We start from the raw sequence: 18,089 nt of genomic DNA, 5'->3' as shown, positions 1-18,089 counted from the left end.
CCTACTAATGGGTGGGAAAGATTTTCTATCCCATTAGTAGGCTTCACATGGAGTCCATTGAGGGAAACTTGCCTAAGGGAGGCTTGCTTGTAGGAAGGCTTTCACACCTTTTACTAATCTCTGATTAGGCACTGAGTCAGTCACAAGGGTTGTGATGCCTTCTGGTTCTGAGAAGTGTATAAATACTCTGAGTTGGTTTTTGTTTTAGGAGGTCACTTACGAGAAAGATCTTGTGATTCCCTGGTCGAGATTTTGAGTGGCTGAATGTTCAGAGCTCCCTGCCTGCTCAGATGTAAAGGCTCTCTCCATCCAGGGGTGTATGTAAAGTGGATAGTTGATTCAGGCAGTCAGAGCCCTGTCTGTTGGTCTTCATTGCTCTGCTTGTATTTTCTTTGTTTATATTTTCTCTGAAGTTCAGGGTGCTGACTTTCCCCCTGAACTAGTGAATGTAATTTTAAAAGATTGTTGATCCCTTGAACAGCTAGCTTTCCTAGTAAAGCAAATTTAAGAATCTGTGCTAGCAGCCATCCTGGGGATGCCAGTGTGGTTGCCACTATACTTCCTTTCCTTCCTTTTTTCCTCCCTTCTTTTTTCCTCCCTCCCTCCCTTTTCCCTTCCTTTCTCCCTCCCTTTTTCCTTTCTAAGTTCACAGACCCCGGGTTAAGATCCTCTGGGCTAGATGACCTTTAAGTTCAAGATCTTCCAGCAAGATTCTAGGAGGAAGTGGAGGCTTCAGGTTTAAACAACATTTTCAAGATGTTTGGCAATTAAGTGGGTTGGGGGGTATAGAAGGGACAAGAAAGTTTTGTTTTTAGTGGGTTATTGCAATGTTTGTAGGCTTATGGGGAAGAATCACTGGGGTGGGAGGGAGACAGAGACAGAGAGAGAGAGATTAAAGATAAATGAGAAAGAGGGGGTAGCAAGGTCCTGGAGGAAGCTGGAGGCAAGATTTTGAAAAATTGAAAAAAAAACAGCAAAAAAATTAAGATCAAATGAGAAAGTAGGTTTGGGAAAATTTTTAGAAAACTAGAATGAGATTGATTAAATTATTCTGCTAAATAACCTCTGAGATGCCTCTTTCAGAACCCCCAAACTTACCGGTTTCTTGGGGTCATCCACCTTTTGGACACAGAGATTCTCCAATGGGATGATGCCTCGGGGTTCCTTATCCTGGAAAAGAAAACAAGAATGTTTTTGCTCAGGCTGCTAGTACCAATAATAGCAGGGAGAGAAGGTAAGGGAGAGTAGACAGGGATGTTGATCTTGTCCTAGGTCATGGTGGAACCTTTGGCAAGGATAGAGAGGGAAAACTGGTCAGGGATTTTGTGGGCTGAAAACATGGGAGATGCTATCTTCCCCCACATTTCTCCCCTTTCTCCTATATAGTGGCCACTACTAGGCAATTGGTAGATAATAAACTCATAAGAGGTGGAAGGCCTACTTTAGAGGCAGTCAAACCCAACCCCCTTGTTTTACACATGAAGGAACTGAGACAGGCAGCAGGGAAGTGACTTGCCCAAGGTCACACAGCTAGTAAGTGTGAGGTAGGATTTGAATACAGGTTTTCCTGACTCCCAGTCCAATGCCTTATTAATGCTGCCCCTTGGATGAGCAGTGATCAAATCAATAGAACCATGGCTGTTCAATGGTATGGCGTTCACCTGCTTCCTGGAACTCCCCAGAGAAAATTTCCCTTCCTCGGTCACCACTCCCTCATATGTATTGTCTTCTCCAATTAGAATGTAAACTCTTTGAGGGAAGAGAATGTCTAACCTTTGTTTTGATGTCCCTGGTAAGTGGCACATAGTAGACACCTAATAAATGCTTTTGTTGATTGACATGTAGAGATATTCTCTTTCCCCTGATAGTATTCAAACTCCTGAAGGAAAGGGAGTATCTAACCTTTTAATTTGTATCTTCAGGACCTGGCCCATCCCTAGAATATAGCAGGCACTTAAGAAATACTTTTTAATTAATTAACTCATTGATTAATTAATTCACTAGGATTGTACAGAAGAACATGAAAGGAACCTTAGACAAACTCCTTAACCTCATTGGTTCTCAGTTGAGAGGAATAGTGGAGGAATGGAAAGAATGTTGACCCTGAAATCGATGAGACTTAGGGTCAATCCCACCTCTAACATTTTCTAGCTGTGTGACCTTGGGCAAGTCACTTCTCTGCTCCTCAGTTTACTTATCTATAAAATGGATATAATAATAGCTATCACCTACCTAGCAGGATTGTTGTGAGGATTAAAAGCAGTAATGTATGAAGATACTTTGGAAACTTAAAGTTTCAGTTGATTTGCATCTTCCCAGCCACCCAACTGAGGTACTTCCTGGATTCCACAATAAGTCAGCATAAACATTGATGTAAACTGTAGTCCTCCATCCCTTTGCCTGTCTCTCCCATCTTCTTGCCTCTCTCCTGTGAGTCCTCCCATTTGTCTGACTACTCTTCAGCCATCCCCTTTGTTAGATTCTTATCTTTGGCACTATCTATGGGTACTCTTCAAGGCTTTGCTCCATCCTCCCTTTTCCCTTTTTATTTGTTTAGTCATTGATTTCATCAGCTCCCATGAGTTCAATTATTACCATTTTATACAGACAATTCCCCGATCTCTGTATGCAGCCCTATCTGGCTCTCTTCTGAATCCCTAACTATTTCTCTCCCCATTTCAATCCTACCAATGTTAGTTTTAAAAAATAATTAAATCTGCCCCAATTTCCAACCTTTTCTCCTTCCCCAGTGAGCTCCTTCAAGATCAAGTGCAATGTCTTTGATTTGGTATTTAAAGCCTTTCACACCCCAAACCCTTCCTGCCTTTACTCTATGGACTCTGTTTTCCAACTATTAAGACCTTCTTGCAGTTTTTGGACTCCAATATTCCACCTGCCATCTTTAGTAGTCTTCCGTGCCTGGAATAATGTGCCTCCTCCCCTCTGCCTCTGACTGGCACCAGAGTGAAAGTTCCAGGTGCCATCATAATCTGGGGGAGAAGTCTGGGAATAGGCTTGGGCTTTACCATTAGGCAAAGGGATTACCGTGGTGAACTCAAAGTAGTAGAGACAGTTATCTGTCAGGATGAACCAACGGCGTTTCCAAGTCTTTACCCTTCCACCTGGAGAGGAAACAAAAGGCGGATGAGATGGCTCAGCAGTCCTGGAACCCCCTGCTAGACCTGGGGAGGGGACCAGGGAGCTGTCTTATGAGAACCCTCTCCCTTGCCAAAGGGCCAAGACTTGAGTTTTTGGCATTTCTCTCTGGATGCCAGCTCCTAACCAACTGAAGGTGATCGATTCCCACCCCTGTCAGAACTTCCTGAGAGCCTCTATCCACCCAGAAGAGAGGGAGGGAGGCCTCTGACCAACTCTTACTACACATAGCTCTGCCTGGAGAGATAGAAGAGAGCCTCAGAGCAGGGGAAGAGACTGGAGCCCCATGGGAAGGAAAGGGCAAATCCCAGCAGGTGTCATCTTTAGTCTATAGCAATAGCAGCAAGGAGCCTGTGCCCATTTCCAGCCTGAGTCTGGAGTCTTAGATCTGCCATTTCTCCATCTCTCCTTTCTCTTCCTTGTCTCCTTTTTCTCAAAGAGCTCCTCTCTCCCTCTTTCTTTGCTTTCTTCCTCTCTTTCTCCCTTCATCTCTTCTCTCTATAACTTCCTCTTTTCTTTCCTATCTTCCTATTCCTCCCTCTCTCTTCCTTCTCTTCCTGTTTCTTCTCCTCAGTCTCCTTTCTCTACCTCTCCTCTCTCCTTCCCCTTTCCCTTTTTATTCTTCCCCTTGGTTCCTGCTTTCATATCTCTCTATGTTCCTGTCTCTGTCTCTGTCTTTCTGTCTTTCTTTCCCCCTCCCTCTCTCCATCTCTCTGTCTCTTTTTCTCTCCTTTTTTCACTTCCTTCTCCCTTCTTTTCCCTTCTACTTACACTCTCCCACTTCCATCTTTATCTTCTCCCTTCCTATTCCTCCTTCTCCATTTTCTCTTTCCTTCATTTTTTCTCTTTTCTATATTCTCTATTTCCTATTTCTTCTCCTTTTCTCCCCTTTACTCTTTCTTACCTCCTCTACATCTCTTTTTCTCTTCCCTTTCCCCCTCTACTTCTTTTCCTCCCTTTTTCTTCTCTCGTTTCCTTCTCTGCCTCTCCCTCTATTTCCACTTTTTCTTCCTTTTCCCCATACTTTCTCATCCCTTTTTTCTTTCTCTTCTTTTTTATTCTCTCTCCCTTTTCTCACTCTCTTCTTTCTCTTTATTTCTTCCCTCTTTCTTCTTTACCCCTCCCTCTCACCTCCTTTCCCCCTTCCTCCTCCTCCTTCCTCTCACTCTCCTTCCTTTTTTCCCTTTCCCCTCCATTTCTTTTCCCTTTACTACTCCCCACCTACAGAACAAGAAGAAACAAAACCACATCACACCTACACAAACACACAGACTTGATAACCACTGTGTGCTCAGCTGCACCATTGTGGGTTGGTCTGAAGTTGAGCTCCAGTTTTTCCTCCTCCCCGCCCCGACTCCTCTTCTTTCTTCTTCCCCAGACCCCATGACTCTCCTGCTTTCAGCCTTCCTTCCCCACCTTCCTCTAAACCCAGAGTGCTGCCCAGGGGCTCCTAAGGAATGAGGCATGGGAAGGCAGCCCACACTGAGTTTTATAGAGCTGTGGTCACTTCTCTGGTCACTGAGGCTAAGCAGGATAGTCCCTTCCCAGGCCATGGTATGATGGTGTTAATCTGTTGCAAAAAGCAGCTTTGGTTTCATAAACATGACCTTAAGTCAACTTTTAAAGACAACTTCAAATAGAAGGGAGATGTCCTCCCCACACACCCAGGACATGCCAAGTGTAGCCTCTAATATATATACTGAACCTGTGGCTAGGGCTGGGGAATGAAGTTGGGAGCAGGGTGGAGAATGCTGTGGAGAAGTCCATCAGGGGGCAGTGGTTTCTAAATTTCAGTGCCCTGGATCAAAGCTCCATTAACCTCTCCTTAATTATGATTCTGGCTATAGACCAGTAAGGAATCATTGCTTCTTCTTAGTCCAACCTTGTGCCCTTGGAAAGCCCTTTCAACTAGTCATTCACACCTTAGTAAGAACTTAATAGGGCAGCTAGGTAGTGCCAGGTCTGGAGTCAAGAAGACCTGAGTTCAAATCTGACTTCAGATACTCACTAGCTATGTGACCCTGGGCAAGTCACTTTACCCTGTTTCCTCATCTGTAAAATGAACTGGAGAAGGAAATAGCAAACCACCCCAGTATCTCTGCCAGAAGGAGTCATAAAGAGTTGGACACAACTGAAAAACAACTCAACAAGAATCCAACCATCCCTCTTCATCTATTATACATCATCTGACTTCTTCCTTCAGACCTTACAGACCATTCTCCTCCATGATCCAAGATATCCATTAGGCACTAATAGTTACTTGCAATGACATCTTAGCTCCTTATTGGTCTCTAAACTCCAAAATTATCCATAGATTTGTGGACTGTAGAGATCATTTAGTCCACTCATCTCCTTTTGGAGATAGGGAAGATTTTTGAGATCAGAGATTTAGGTGACTTATCCAGGGTCATAAAGAGGGACAGGCAGGACAGGAACCCAGGTCCTCTGATGTTCTTTCTGCTTTTATCCCTTCTCCTCAAAGGGCTATGTCATGTTCAACCTTGTACTGTCCCCAAGATAGGACACAGGACTCTGTATGCAGTAGATTGAAATTTTGAGAGGTTGGAAAATTTCTTCTGATTGTCCCTAGACCAGAGAAAATGTCTAGCCTCCTAGCTCCAGAGCAGGAAAGGACCTCAGAGGCCATCTGGGTCAAGCCCGTCATTTCACAAGGGAGGAAACTGAGGCCCAAAGAAGTAAGAATTGCTTAAGGTCACCAAGGGGGTAAGTGTCAGAGGTGGGATTTGAACCTAGGTTCTCCGATACCAAAGTCTCTTTCCATTGTACCACACTGCTTTTGAGTCAGGCTGGGGGGAATATGCTTGCAGGCGTTTTTAGGGTGATGGGAGGCACCAAGGTGGAAGGGGCATTGGGGGGAAGTACTAGGGAGAATAAAAGCAGGGGGGCAGGGTGGGGGAGGACATTGTTCTTACCCAGTTTGAGGAGCCAGCCTTCCCGGTCTGGATTGAAGAAGGTATGAGTAAGGTCATTCCCATCATCCTCTGGGATGGAGAAGGGTTCACTCTTAATGCTGTCAAAGAGATTCTGCTCCAAAGAGAGAAGAGAGAGGTGAGAGCTTGACAGTGTTTCAGCTCTAACTGGAGAAGGCCCTGGAAGCAGGACTCGGGCTGCCCCTGGGGGTGTTCAGGGGCTCCAGAGGGAACTTTTGGTTTGCCTACATTTTCAGGTGAAATGAATCATGAAGGGACCTTAGAACAGGGAATGTCAGAGCTAGGAGGGGACCTTAGAACAGGGGATGTCAGAGCTGGAAAGGGCCTTAGAACAAGGAATGTCAGAGCTGGGAGGGACCTTAGAACAGGGGATGTCAGAGCTGGGAAGGGCCTCAGAACAGGGGATGTCAGAGCTGGGAGGGGCTTGAGAAACAATACTGCCAATCCTTCCCATCATTTTACTATGAAAAACTGAGGTCCAGAGACATGCAGGTCCCACAGCTGTCTGGTGACCAAGCTGGCCTTGGATCTCTAGTCTATACCCAACCCCCACCTGGACCCCTCTGCTCCCAAACCCTCACGTGCCAGGGTTGTGTACATAGCAGAGCAAAAAGAACGGTGTTATTGTGCTGATCCCCTGGGGAGACACAGGTTTGCTGGCTTATGTGGGTTTCAGGGGCAGATGGGGCTCAGTGGAGGCTTAGGAGGAATGGGGCTCTCAAACACAGCCAGATCTCTCAATTCAGCCCTGAGCGGGAGGCACCGAAAGTGAAATCCGGCTTCTGTTTACAGGGCTTCAGCTCTTCTGTCACCCTGGAAGGTCAGCAGGCTGGCGCAGCTGGGAGCTCCCCTCCCAGATACAAGCCACTGCCGTGCCCACATGGCCAGCTGCCTGTTTGTCCAGGGCTCTTCCTCTGGAAAGCAATCTCAGCACCTCTAATGCTAGGCAAATATTTGGAAGTTTCCTGGGGCACAGAGGCTTGCGGGGTTTTTCCCAGAAAGCCACAGGAACACACAGATGCTTCTGTGGTCAGTTTATCGTGCCTTCCCTCCTACCCTGGGAAACAAAAATGTCATTCAGCTGAGCCTGTACCCCAAGAGCATGCCCCCACAGGAAAACCTGCCTGCCTGGCTGCTCTCCTGCCCCAGCCGCCCACCCACCAGCCTTCTGTTCTGTGATCTTGTCATTCAGAACGTGCTGGTGGAGCTGGGCTGGGGCTCGGCATAAGGAGTGCAATGAGCCCTGGCTTGGGAGGACAGGATCTGGCCACACCCACAAATTCTCTGGGTGATCGTGGGCTTGCAGGCGCCCTCTTTGAGTGCTAAGCCATGCAGTGAAGGGGCTGGTCTCACCTTCCCTGTTCTGAGGCCCTTCCCAGCTCTGATAGTCTATTTTCTCAGGTTCTTTCTACACTAGGTTTAAAATTTAATAATTCTATGATGAGAACAGACCAGGGCCTGGATGGAGATAGGCATCTATGTGTCAAAAAATCTTCTGGATCCTCTCCTGTCCTGCCCCAGTCTGCCTTTCTATCTAAGACAGCCTGAAATATGTTGTTTATTAAGAACTAGATGCAAATTCTGCTGGTGCCTTCCCTTCGAGTGGCAGAAGGGCCTTGAGGAGGAGAAGGGGATGGTGAAGAGTCATAACTAGCTTCTTGACAACAACTTGCTTTCAGTTCCCCATTGAGATGGAAGTGGGTGGGGTGTCAGCAAAGGTAGGAGGAGAAAGAGTCCACAAAATGGAAATTCACCAGTGAAAAAGTCAAGGAGTGTGGAAAAGAACTGGGCCCCGAGCTGCTTCTGATGGCCCTAGAGGCTGGACAGCTGGGTTCTAGGCTGGGTACTGCTACTAACTAGCCCCATAACCTTGGGAAAGTCCCTTTCCTTCTAAGGCCCCCATGGCTCCATCTATAAAATTAAGGGAAATCATCTAAATGGTTTCCAGGGGCCGCTCCCAGCCCTGACACTCCCTGTTCTAAGGTCCCTCCCAGGATTCTCTGAGCCAGGTCCCTGTTCCGGGCTCTTTGCTAACACAAAAGGAGGGAGCTATCTCCCTATCTCCTATCACAATCACCACAGAGACAGTATCCATTCCCCTTTGTGCTTACCAAAAATTTCCTATGCACTGTCTTATTGGATCCTCACAATAATCCTGTGACTTGGACAAGGCAGAGAAATCATGACCCAGAAAGGACCAAGAATGCACAGCTAACATACGATTGGGGGCAGAGGTGGGTCTGGCGTCCAGACTTCCTGATTCCAAGGCTTGGAACCTTCAACTGCTTCTCCGGGAGGGATCAGGAAGATCAGAGCATTGTCTAATCCTTCCCTGGCATTGTGTGCCAAAGAAGACAGGCACAAGAACAGTACTCACAGCAATTACTTGAGATAATTAAGTCTGTTGGAAGCACAAGGCAGGAGAGCCCTGCTTCTCAGCTCTCTCGGCCTCTGCCTTTTGTGCAGTCATCCCCAGCACTTCCTGCTGCCACGGAGTTACAGAATCTGTCACTTGGAGGGACCTTGGAAGCCATCTGGTCTCACCCTGTTCTGAAACATCAGTCCACAGGGAGATCCAGCCTCCACTCTAAGACTGCTGGGGACAGAGCTCACTTCCTCACAAGGCAGCTTATCCCACTTTTGGATACTTCTGCATGTAAGGAAATTTTCCTTCTGCATGAGCCCAAGTTCATGTCTCTACAATGTCCCCTGCCTCCTCCACTGCTCTCATTTCTGGCTTCTGGGGCTGCACAGAACAGGGCCAATCCCTCTTCTGTAGGATGGGATAGCCTTCCAGATAATTGGAGACACTTATTGTGTCCCTTCCTAAATTTTCTCTTCCCCAGGCTAAACACCCACAGGTATTCTAACTGAAATGCATCTCTATTCCCTTCCCCATCCTGGACATCATTCTATACTCCAGGGAATGGAATCTTTTGGAGCTAAGGTCCCCTTTGGCAGTCTGGTGAATCATTTGTAACTCTTCTCAGAAATATGTTTTTAAAGCCATAATATAAAATACACAGTATTATGAGGGAATCCATTTCTATTGAAATACCTATCAAGATATTTTTTAAAAGAAGTTCACAGATCCCCTGACTCATTTCCAGTGACTGAAGCTGGACTTCCCTGTTACTCAGTGGTGGGGAGAGGTTGAGGTAAGGATGGGGTAGAAGAATGTTGGAACAAGTAAGCTTATGGCCTTGAGCATGGTTCGATGGAAAGGGTGGTGCTCAATTTGGAGTCACAGGATCTGGGTTCGAATTTATTCCTGCCACTTAATGCCCAGATAAGAAATTTGATTTCTTCTGATCTCAATTTCCTCATCTGTAAAAGGAAGAGGATAGACTGGCTGTCCTTTCTTCCAGATAATAAGCTTTATTTATTTATTTTAATATATTTTATTGTTATATTTATTTTTTTATTTTAATATATTTTATTTTTTCCCCCAATTACATGTTAAAATACTTTTTAACATTTTTTTTTTAAGTTTTGAGATCCAAATTCTATTCCTCCCTCCTTCCTCTCTTCCCTCCCTGGGATGGTAAGCAATCAGTTATAGGTTATACATGTGTGGTGATAAGCTTCATATTGGGTTATTTGAATATGAGCAGGGCCCTTTTTGAGGACCCTGGGAAAATTAACTTAAGCCAGGCTAAATGCTATCAGAAGTCCAGGAATCTCAGTCACTGGGACCTCAAAGCCCAAGTACAACCTGTAGCTGAACAAGAATCCTATGTCCCTGAAAAATGAGCCTTTGCTCAGAGACCTTGAGTGAAGGAGATCTCTCTGCTTCCCCGGCAGCTCATTCTCCTGCTGCTCTGACCTAAGAAGCTATTTCTTTCACTAAGTTGAAATCTGTCTCCTGGAAGCCTCAGTTCAATTTTCTTTTAGTTCAGCCCTTTGACTTGAAGCTAAAGTTGGTGGGAAGTGAGAAGGAACACAGTCCTGACCCAGGCTTAAAGAATCCATATGTAGCCCTTCCCAGATCTGTCTCTCAGTCCTCCTTTACCCCCCAAATACACAGGCTTCCCCCCCTCCCCCAGGAGGTGAAAGTTGTATCAAAATTGAGTTAAGCAAAAGCAATACACCCCCCATAGACATATTACCCTAGGACACAGGAGATACAGACCAAGATTCAGTGATCTCTCTGGTACCAGTTGCCTCTAATAGAATGTTAGAACCAAACATTCCCTATTCTAAGGCCCTGTTCTGACGTTCCCTGTTCTAGGACTCATTTAAACTCTGACATTTCACATTCTAAGTTCCTCCTACTTCCAACAATATCAGTCAGAAAGTAATTAGCAAACTTTAAAATATTATATAAATATGAATTGTTATTATTGCTGAATTAAATAGTAGGAGGGGGTGTGTACTCATTTGCCTTTGGAACACAGATCAACAATTTCAGTGACGACTTCTTCTCCCTGAAGCCAAGGTTCAAGGTCATACAGATTGTCAATATTAGAGTAAGAACCTCAAACCCTGGCTTCAGACCCCCATGCCCCTAGGGCAGAGGTGGGCCACAAAACTCCCCAGTGCAGCACGAATCATATGAAAATGCAATCAAGAAATATTTAACAAAATAAATAAAAATGCAATGCTACATAGCTAATGTTAATTTGTGATTTTCTAAGTCAAGGAGCATTTGAGCTTGACAGCATTGTCCTAGGGGCTCTGCTGAGGATGGATGCCTCGGTGGCCGAAGAGGTGATGAGGCTGGGGGCCAGCCAGTACCTTCAAGAGCTCTTCTGGGAGGTCTCCGCCATTGTTGATCCCTCGGTTCATGGACACAAATCGTTCGAAGGGGGGTTTGTCCCGGACATTGGGGTTGTGCAAGCTGGTGTTGAGCATGATGACGGAGAAGGACAGGACATAGCAAGTGTCTGAACAAGCAGGATGGGATAGGAGAAGGGTCACAATCCCCCGAGTATCTGGGGTTCTCATCTACCCTTTAGGGCATCACGTGTCACTCTCTTCAAGGAGGTTTCTCTTAAGGCCACACCAGGTATGTCTTGGGGGCCAGGGCTGGAAAGGCTAATTATTCCTTTTTCTACTCCATTATCTGATTTACAAACAACCTGGTGATGTTGCTGTGTGACCTTGGGCAAGTCATTTCCCCTTCAATTTCCTCATCTGAAAAAAGAGAATAATGCTGCCCTGCCTGTCGTAAGGGGCTTTTGGGGAAGAAAACACTCTGAAAAGTTAGAGCTTTGTAAAAATGATAGCTGGCATAGCTTAGGGTATGGAAGCATTTCATAGGAATGATCCCCTCTGAGTGTCCCAATAAGTGAGGGAGCTTCCACACTGGGAAGCCCACGTTCTGAAGACTAATCACAACTAGTATTTTATAGTAATTTAAGGTTTGCAAAGCTCTTTATAAATAATAATTCGTTTAATAAAACAACTAACATTTATATAGAACTTACTACAGGACAGATACCATGCTGAGCTTTATGATAATTTGATCTTTACAACATCTATGGTATGGTTATTGTTCCCATTTTACAGATGAGGAAACTGAGGCAAACATGGGTTAAGTGACTTGTCCAGGGTCACCATGGGTTGAGTGACTTGTCCAGGGTCACCAGGTAGTAAGTGTCTGAGGCTGGCTTTGTACTCCAGGCCCAGAGCTTTATCCTCTGCCCCACTTCATATGGCAGCTGGCTGCATCTGTCCCACCCCCCACCCCACCCCGATTTAGTAAAGGATAAAATCCTGTTACCTGTGGACTGAAAGACATCCGGGTTGCAGAGACAGTACCGTGCTGCAAAGGCCTCCATCATTCGGTCAATCTTCTGGGCTTCCCCAGGAAGCCTGAAGCTCCATAAAAACTGTCTGGTAGGAGCAGAAGGGGTCAGGGGCTGGGAAGCTCTCTAACCCACAGGAGCTGAGCGCTTGGACTGCTGGAATCTCTGCACCCTTCCCCTTGGCCTTCAAGGCCAACCTCCAAATCCACCCCTTCCATTTGGTTGGGCCTCTGCTTCCTCTTCTGTGAAACTGGGAGCTTGGACCTGTGGGTTTCTAAAGTTCTTTTCTAAAGATGCTTTGACATCCCCTGCTCTGAAGCTTCTCTGCCAGCTCTGCCATTCTCTGCTCTAAAGACCCTCCCAGCTCTCCCAGTCTCTCCTGTCAGTTCTTTTCTAACTAACCCTAATACCCAATAATTCTCCCCTTCCCCAGATTTCTTCCAGCTCTTAGAGTGTGTCATTCACATAGCTAAGAGACTCCAGAGTGCACAGAGTGCAGGACCTGGAGTCAGGAAGACCTGAGTTCAAATCCATCCTCAGATACTTACTAGTTGTGTGACCCTGGGCAAGTCACTTAACTTCTGGCTACCTCAATTTCCTCATCTATAAAACAGGGATGTAAATATAAGCAGCAATCAGGAGCACCTTCATTCAAAAGTTATTGTGAGACTTAAATAGAGAGATATTTGAAAAATACTTGGCCTGGTGCCTAGTATACAATAGGTGCTTAATAAATGCTCATTTCCTTCCTTCCCACTTCCTGGGGTGGTTGTGAGGATCAGATGAGACAATGTTTGTGAAATGCTTTGCAAACATCAAAACAATATGTATTATATATAATATCACATAAGTATATAGAACCTATTATTATTATCAATAAGTATACATTTTGTTTCCTGAATAAAGAGTATATGTGTGTGTGTGTGTGTATGGATATATGTCATTATTATTATTGTCAAGAAGTACAAATTTTATTTCCTAAATAAAGAGTACATATGGACGTATATGCTATTATTATTGTTGTTAGCATAAATGTTCTCTCCTGAATAAAGAACATACATGGAAATATATACTATTATTATTATCAATAAGTATACATTTTATTTCCTAAATGGTGCATCTATGGATATACATTCTATTATTATTATTGTCAATAAGTACAAGTTTTATTTCCTGAATAGAGAGTATATATATGGACATAGATTCTATTATTATTAGTGATAATAAATATCATTTTTCTCTCCTGAATAGATGGTCTTAAGAGCAGGGGAGCAGTGGAAAGACTCTCTGGATTCAGAGGCTCTAGGTTCAAACCCTGTCACTCATACTACTTGTATAACCTTGTATAACATTAATGGATATGAGATCTTCCCCACCCATTTATAGGTCTCAGGTGGAGCCTGTTAAGGGAAGCTCACTTAGTTAGAGGAGGCTGGCTTGCAGAAAGTCTTTCATACCTTATGTTAATTTCTAATTAGGCACTGAGTCAAGGGTTTCGATGCCCTCTGGCTCTATAAAGGGTATATATACTCTGAGGTAGCATTTCGCCTTGGAGCTCACTCATAGGAAGTGTTCTTGTGATTTGACCAGGTGAGACTCTGGGCAGCCATTAAGGAGCCCCCCAGCTTTGAAAAACCTAGATGTTGGTGCTTCTCTCTCTGGTAACTATGTATGTATTGCCTTGGTCAGAGTGTTGGATCTATCTGATGATCTGCACTAATTTCTCAGACAGTTAGAGGCCCTGCCTGTTGGTCTTTATTTCTCTGCCTATATTTTCTCTATTTTCTTTTTTTGGATTTTCTCTGAAGTTCAAGGTGCTTATTTTTCTCCTGAACCAATGAATGTAATTAGAGAAGATTGTTAACCCTTTCCCAGAAAAGCAGATCTAAGAACCTGTGCTAGTAGCCATCCTGGGGTTACCAGTGTAGTTACTGCTACACTTAACTTCTCCTAGCCTCAGTTTCTTCATTTGTCAAATGGAGACAGCTAACCTCTAAGGACACTTCCAGCTCCAGATCAATGAAACTTTATTCCTTCTTCCTTGACTCTTCTCTGTAGTGAAGGGTCCATCACAACCTTGCCCTCTTTACTAGTGATGGTTGGATTCCATCTTTGAAAGACACTTTTGTGATCCCAGGTCATCTGCTGCCCTCTGGATTATACCAGGAGCTCTGTGTTCTCTAAATTGCCCTGTAACACTCATAACCATTCTCTCCCACTTTCCTGTGCAAAGGCCAAAGCTCTGTCCGTCACTCCATGGGTTGTCTTTCCCTATTAGAATGCAATCCCCTTGAGGGTAGAGGTGGCTTGCTGATATTTGTACCCCTCCCAGTGCTTCATGTGGTTCTTGGTCCAGAGTAAGCAATTAATCAATGTTCTTTGTTTATTCATTCATACTCACCTCAGTGCCTGCACTAGGTGGAGGTTGGCAAACTCATGTAATTCCACAAAGGCCTGAAGGATCTTGAGGTTGAATGGATCCCTAGGGAAGAGGGATAGGAAGAGAGAAGAGGAATCAGACTCTGCCCTCATTATTCACTCTATCTATCATTCAACTTGATATCTTTCCTGAATTCCCTGCCAATAGTGGGTCCTTAATAAATAACTATTTGGTCAATTAAACTGAATTGAACTTCTACTCAGAGGTGGAGTAGTGGCTAGGGCACTAGATTTGGAGTCAGGAAGACCTGAGTTCAAATCGTGATTTAGACACTCACTAGCTGTGTGACCCTAAGCTAGTCACTTAACTGCCTTTTGCCTCAGTTTCCCCTATCTGTAAAGTAAGAGGTTTGAAATGGGTAGCCTTCCTTCTGACTCCAAATCTATGATTCTATGATCTATATTCCAATAGGACATGAGTTTCTCAAGGACAGGGATTGTTCCATTTTGAATTTGCATTCTCAGCACCTAGTAGAGTGATTGATACACAGTGCTTAATAAAGGCTTGTTGAATGGATGAATGAAGCATGTGGTCATTTCCTTTGCTAGAAGAACTCCAGTGAAAGAGAGAACCCTTCTAGGGGAAGCTCATGGCACTGTGGGACAGCTCTCAGTATTTGGAAGTTTCTTTCTCTTCCTACCTTGTACCTTTGTTCTTAGGAAGGTTCCAATTCTTGGGGACCAAGAAGCCCTGATGTAAAATTAAAAAAAAAAAAAGATCCTGATGTGTCCTTGACATCCCTACAGACTTGCCATGTGATCTTGGTCAAGTCATGCCTCCCTATTCTCAGTCTCCCTATCTATGAAATGAAGCCCTCCCCTGGGATCAATCAAATGTGGGAAATTCTCCAGTCGTTTAAATGTTTAATTCTCCATGGACGTTTGGCTGCTGCTTTTTCCACTGAGTTTAGGGATGGTCAGTGGAGAAGAGGGATATGCTTACCTCTCCCCCAGGTAGTCTCCAATGGCTGTCTTGTTTAGCCCCTCCCCCTTATAGAGAAACTGGGCAATTTCCTCTATATTGGAGGAGAGAAGCTTGTGTTCAATAAGGTACTGGATACCCTGCAGGCAGCAAAGAGAAGGCACAGTGAGGAGGGGGTAGTGACTGTCCATCTGTCCAACAACCCCTGACATGGACCAGGAACCCTCCCAGAGAGCCGCTGAGGGGAGGGGATATACAGAAGGCATCATCTTCACTCTTTCTAAGCTCCCACTCTACAGAGATCACTTTTTACTAGAGTGCAAGTTTCCTGAAGGCAGACCCTGCCATGTTTTATCTTTGTGATCCTATCACCCAGCACAGAACGTCCAACGGAGCTAATTTGGTTTCAAAGAGAAAAGGGTGCCAGACTGGAAGTTGGGAAACCTGGGCTGAAGTCTCAGCTCTTATGTTTAGTAGCTGGTAAACAACTGGACAAGTCAATTTGCTTTACTGAGAGTCAGTTTTGTTCTCTGTAAAATGAGAATAATCGTACCATATACTTCACCTCTCAGTATTGTTATGGGGGCAATATTCGGTAAGAAATGAGAGCTATTATTTGTTAATAATTAGTGAAATTATAAGCAGTTACCTCAAAATCATTCAACAATGATTTATCAAGTGCCAGACACTATAGACACTATACCAGGTGCTGGGGGGAATTCAATTACAAAGGATAAAATGATTCCTCCTGATAAGGAGTTTCCATCCTAATGGGTGAGAAGTATGCATCTAAAATTATAGACATTGTAAAGATAATAAGTTAAATCATTAAATTATAAAACATAGAGACATAAAGGTAATAAATATCTATATAAATTATATAATCAAGTACAAGGTGGTTATAGGAGGGAGAGCATTCTGGCATGGAGGATAGGAGATGGCATATAATGAGTGGGGAAGAGAGAGAAAGTCAGTTTGGCTGGATCATTGAGGGCAGGAGGGTTGGTAATGCCACTAAGGTTGGAAACCACAGAGTCTAAATCAAGGCAGAAATTTCCAGGATTCTGGTGTGGCCTCCTTCAGACTTCATGGAGGTTTTTTGTGGTTTCTTTTTTCCTGGTTTGCCTGTCAGGGCTGGGGGAAGAAGGGTCAGAGATAGGTTAGCAAGGTGGCCCGAAGAGAAGGAGGTATCCTTCCATTAGTGTGTGTGTGTGTGTGTGTATGTTTGAGTGTGTGTGAGTGTGAATGTGTGAGTGTCTGTGTGTGTGTGAGAACATCTGCACCATTGGTAGAGGAGGTGTGAGTGAGGGGAAGGGGAAGGGGAGAGCAGCTGTGGTTCTGTAGCAGCAGCATGACACTACAGAAAGAGCTCTCTGGATGGCAGAGGATCTGAGCTGGATTACAGGTTTTGCCACCTGCTGCCCTTTTGGTCTTGGGCAGGTTATTTCACATCTCTAAACCTCAGTTTCCCCATCTTTCAAATAAGGAGGTTAGACTAGATGACTCTAAGGTCCCCTCCAGCCCCAAATCTAGGGTTTTATCATCTATAACCCTTCCACTCCCCGTCTCACAGGGCTGCTCTGAGGAAGGTCCATTGTAGGCTTTGGGAAGTTTCAGAGGAATTGTCATTGTCTTTTCTTCCATAGATTATTTGGGGGAACCTATGATTTCATCAGTGGGCCACAGACTGAAACTCTCCAGGGCTTTAGTGGATGGTTGCCCACACTGGGGCCAACATTGGGGGCAAGTCATGCAGATGTGGAGACCATCACCTGGCTCTCTTTGAAATCCATCCTGCCCCTCAAGAGCCCAGGGGGCATTTTAACCCCATGATGAGACCATCGAGGGAGGAACAGAAAAGTCATTATTGCTGCTGTTGTTCTGAGGCACAGAGGCACTGTAGATAGGAAGCTAATCTTGGGTGCTCCAAGGAATGCTCTAAGACAGGGAATCACAGACAATTCATATGGAGCTTACTACTTGCCAGGTTCTGTGCTAAGCACTCTACAAGAAACTCATCTGATCCTTACAACCACCCTGGGAGGTCGATGCTATTATGATCACCATTTTACAGTTGAGAAAACTGAGGCAAAAAGCGATTAAGTGACTAAGGATATATTTGAACTCAGATCTTCCTGACTCCTAACCCAACAGGCACTCAATCTACTTCCAGACCTAGCCACCAGCAGTGTGTGTGGGGAGTTTTCCCACTTGTTTCCCATACTGATGGAATCAAAGGCGTAATCCCCATTCCCCCAATCACACACCACCAAAAAACCTTATTTCTCTTGGCTTATCCTTCTGAGAATTTACCTAATCTATTGTGGGACACTTTTCTCACTTTCTATACTTGCCCAGTATGGAAACTGATCCACAGCCTATGAATGGAGGAGCCTGAATTCTCCCAGGATGTAGAGATATTTCTCCCTGCTGAGTTTGGCTAGACACCTCCCAGAAATAGAGCCAAACTTCTTGGTAGCACCTGTTCATCCTCTTTAATACTTACCTTGCTGGGGTCCATGTTGAATTTCTTCCTACCAATGCATAGTTCTTTCTCCTTCTGGACCTGGCGACTGGAAGCATAGCAGGGAATGGTCAGATTTTCAGCCCAGGTCAGGCCACCTCCTCTTCTGCTGCAGAATCCCCCCTCCAGGTCTTTGCCTTGAGAGGTGACCCTCTGTGGCTCAGTATGACTTTTCTTCTGTGGATGCTGGCTTCCTCCTTCCTTCCTTCCTTCCTTCCTTCCTTCCTTCCTTCCTTCCTTCCTTCCTTCCTTCCTTCCTTCCTTCCTTCCTTCCTCCCTCCCTCCCTCCCTCCCTCTCTCCCTTCCTTCCTTCCTTCCTTCCTTCCTTCCTTTCTTCCTTCCTTCCT

At 44.9% G+C, this 18,089-nt stretch overlaps 1 protein-coding gene across 2 annotated transcripts in view; it reads right to left on the bottom strand.

Moving 5' to 3' along the window:
• The window catches only part of CYTH4 (cytohesin 4), a 33,574-nt gene that overhangs the window by 3,394 nt on the left and 12,091 nt on the right, over positions 1-18,089 (bottom strand). For both annotated transcript variants that reach the window (XM_069082089.1, XM_069082090.1), the window contains 8 exons: positions 17,725-17,791; positions 15,240-15,358; positions 14,259-14,339; positions 11,833-11,945; positions 10,845-10,993; positions 6,090-6,201; positions 3,046-3,122; positions 1,099-1,170 (listed from right to left, as the gene is read on the bottom strand). In XM_069082089.1, the coding sequence (XP_068938190.1) occupies positions 1,099-1,170; positions 3,046-3,122; positions 6,090-6,201; positions 10,845-10,993; positions 11,833-11,945; positions 14,259-14,339; positions 15,240-15,358; positions 17,725-17,791 (790 nt within the window). The remainder of the gene's footprint in view (positions 1-1,098; positions 1,171-3,045; positions 3,123-6,089; positions 6,202-10,844; positions 10,994-11,832; positions 11,946-14,258; positions 14,340-15,239; positions 15,359-17,724; positions 17,792-18,089) is intronic.

This window comes from Petaurus breviceps, unplaced genomic scaffold, assembly GCF_028583685.1.
Source record: "Petaurus breviceps papuanus isolate PSGF00001 unplaced genomic scaffold, PetGlider_PUasm1.0 156, whole genome shotgun sequence".
Classification (NCBI taxonomy): Eukaryota; Metazoa; Chordata; class Mammalia; order Diprotodontia; family Petauridae; genus Petaurus; species Petaurus breviceps.
Note: the sequence above shows the minus strand (reverse complement) of the source record. Positions and strands in the feature narration are given on the sequence as shown.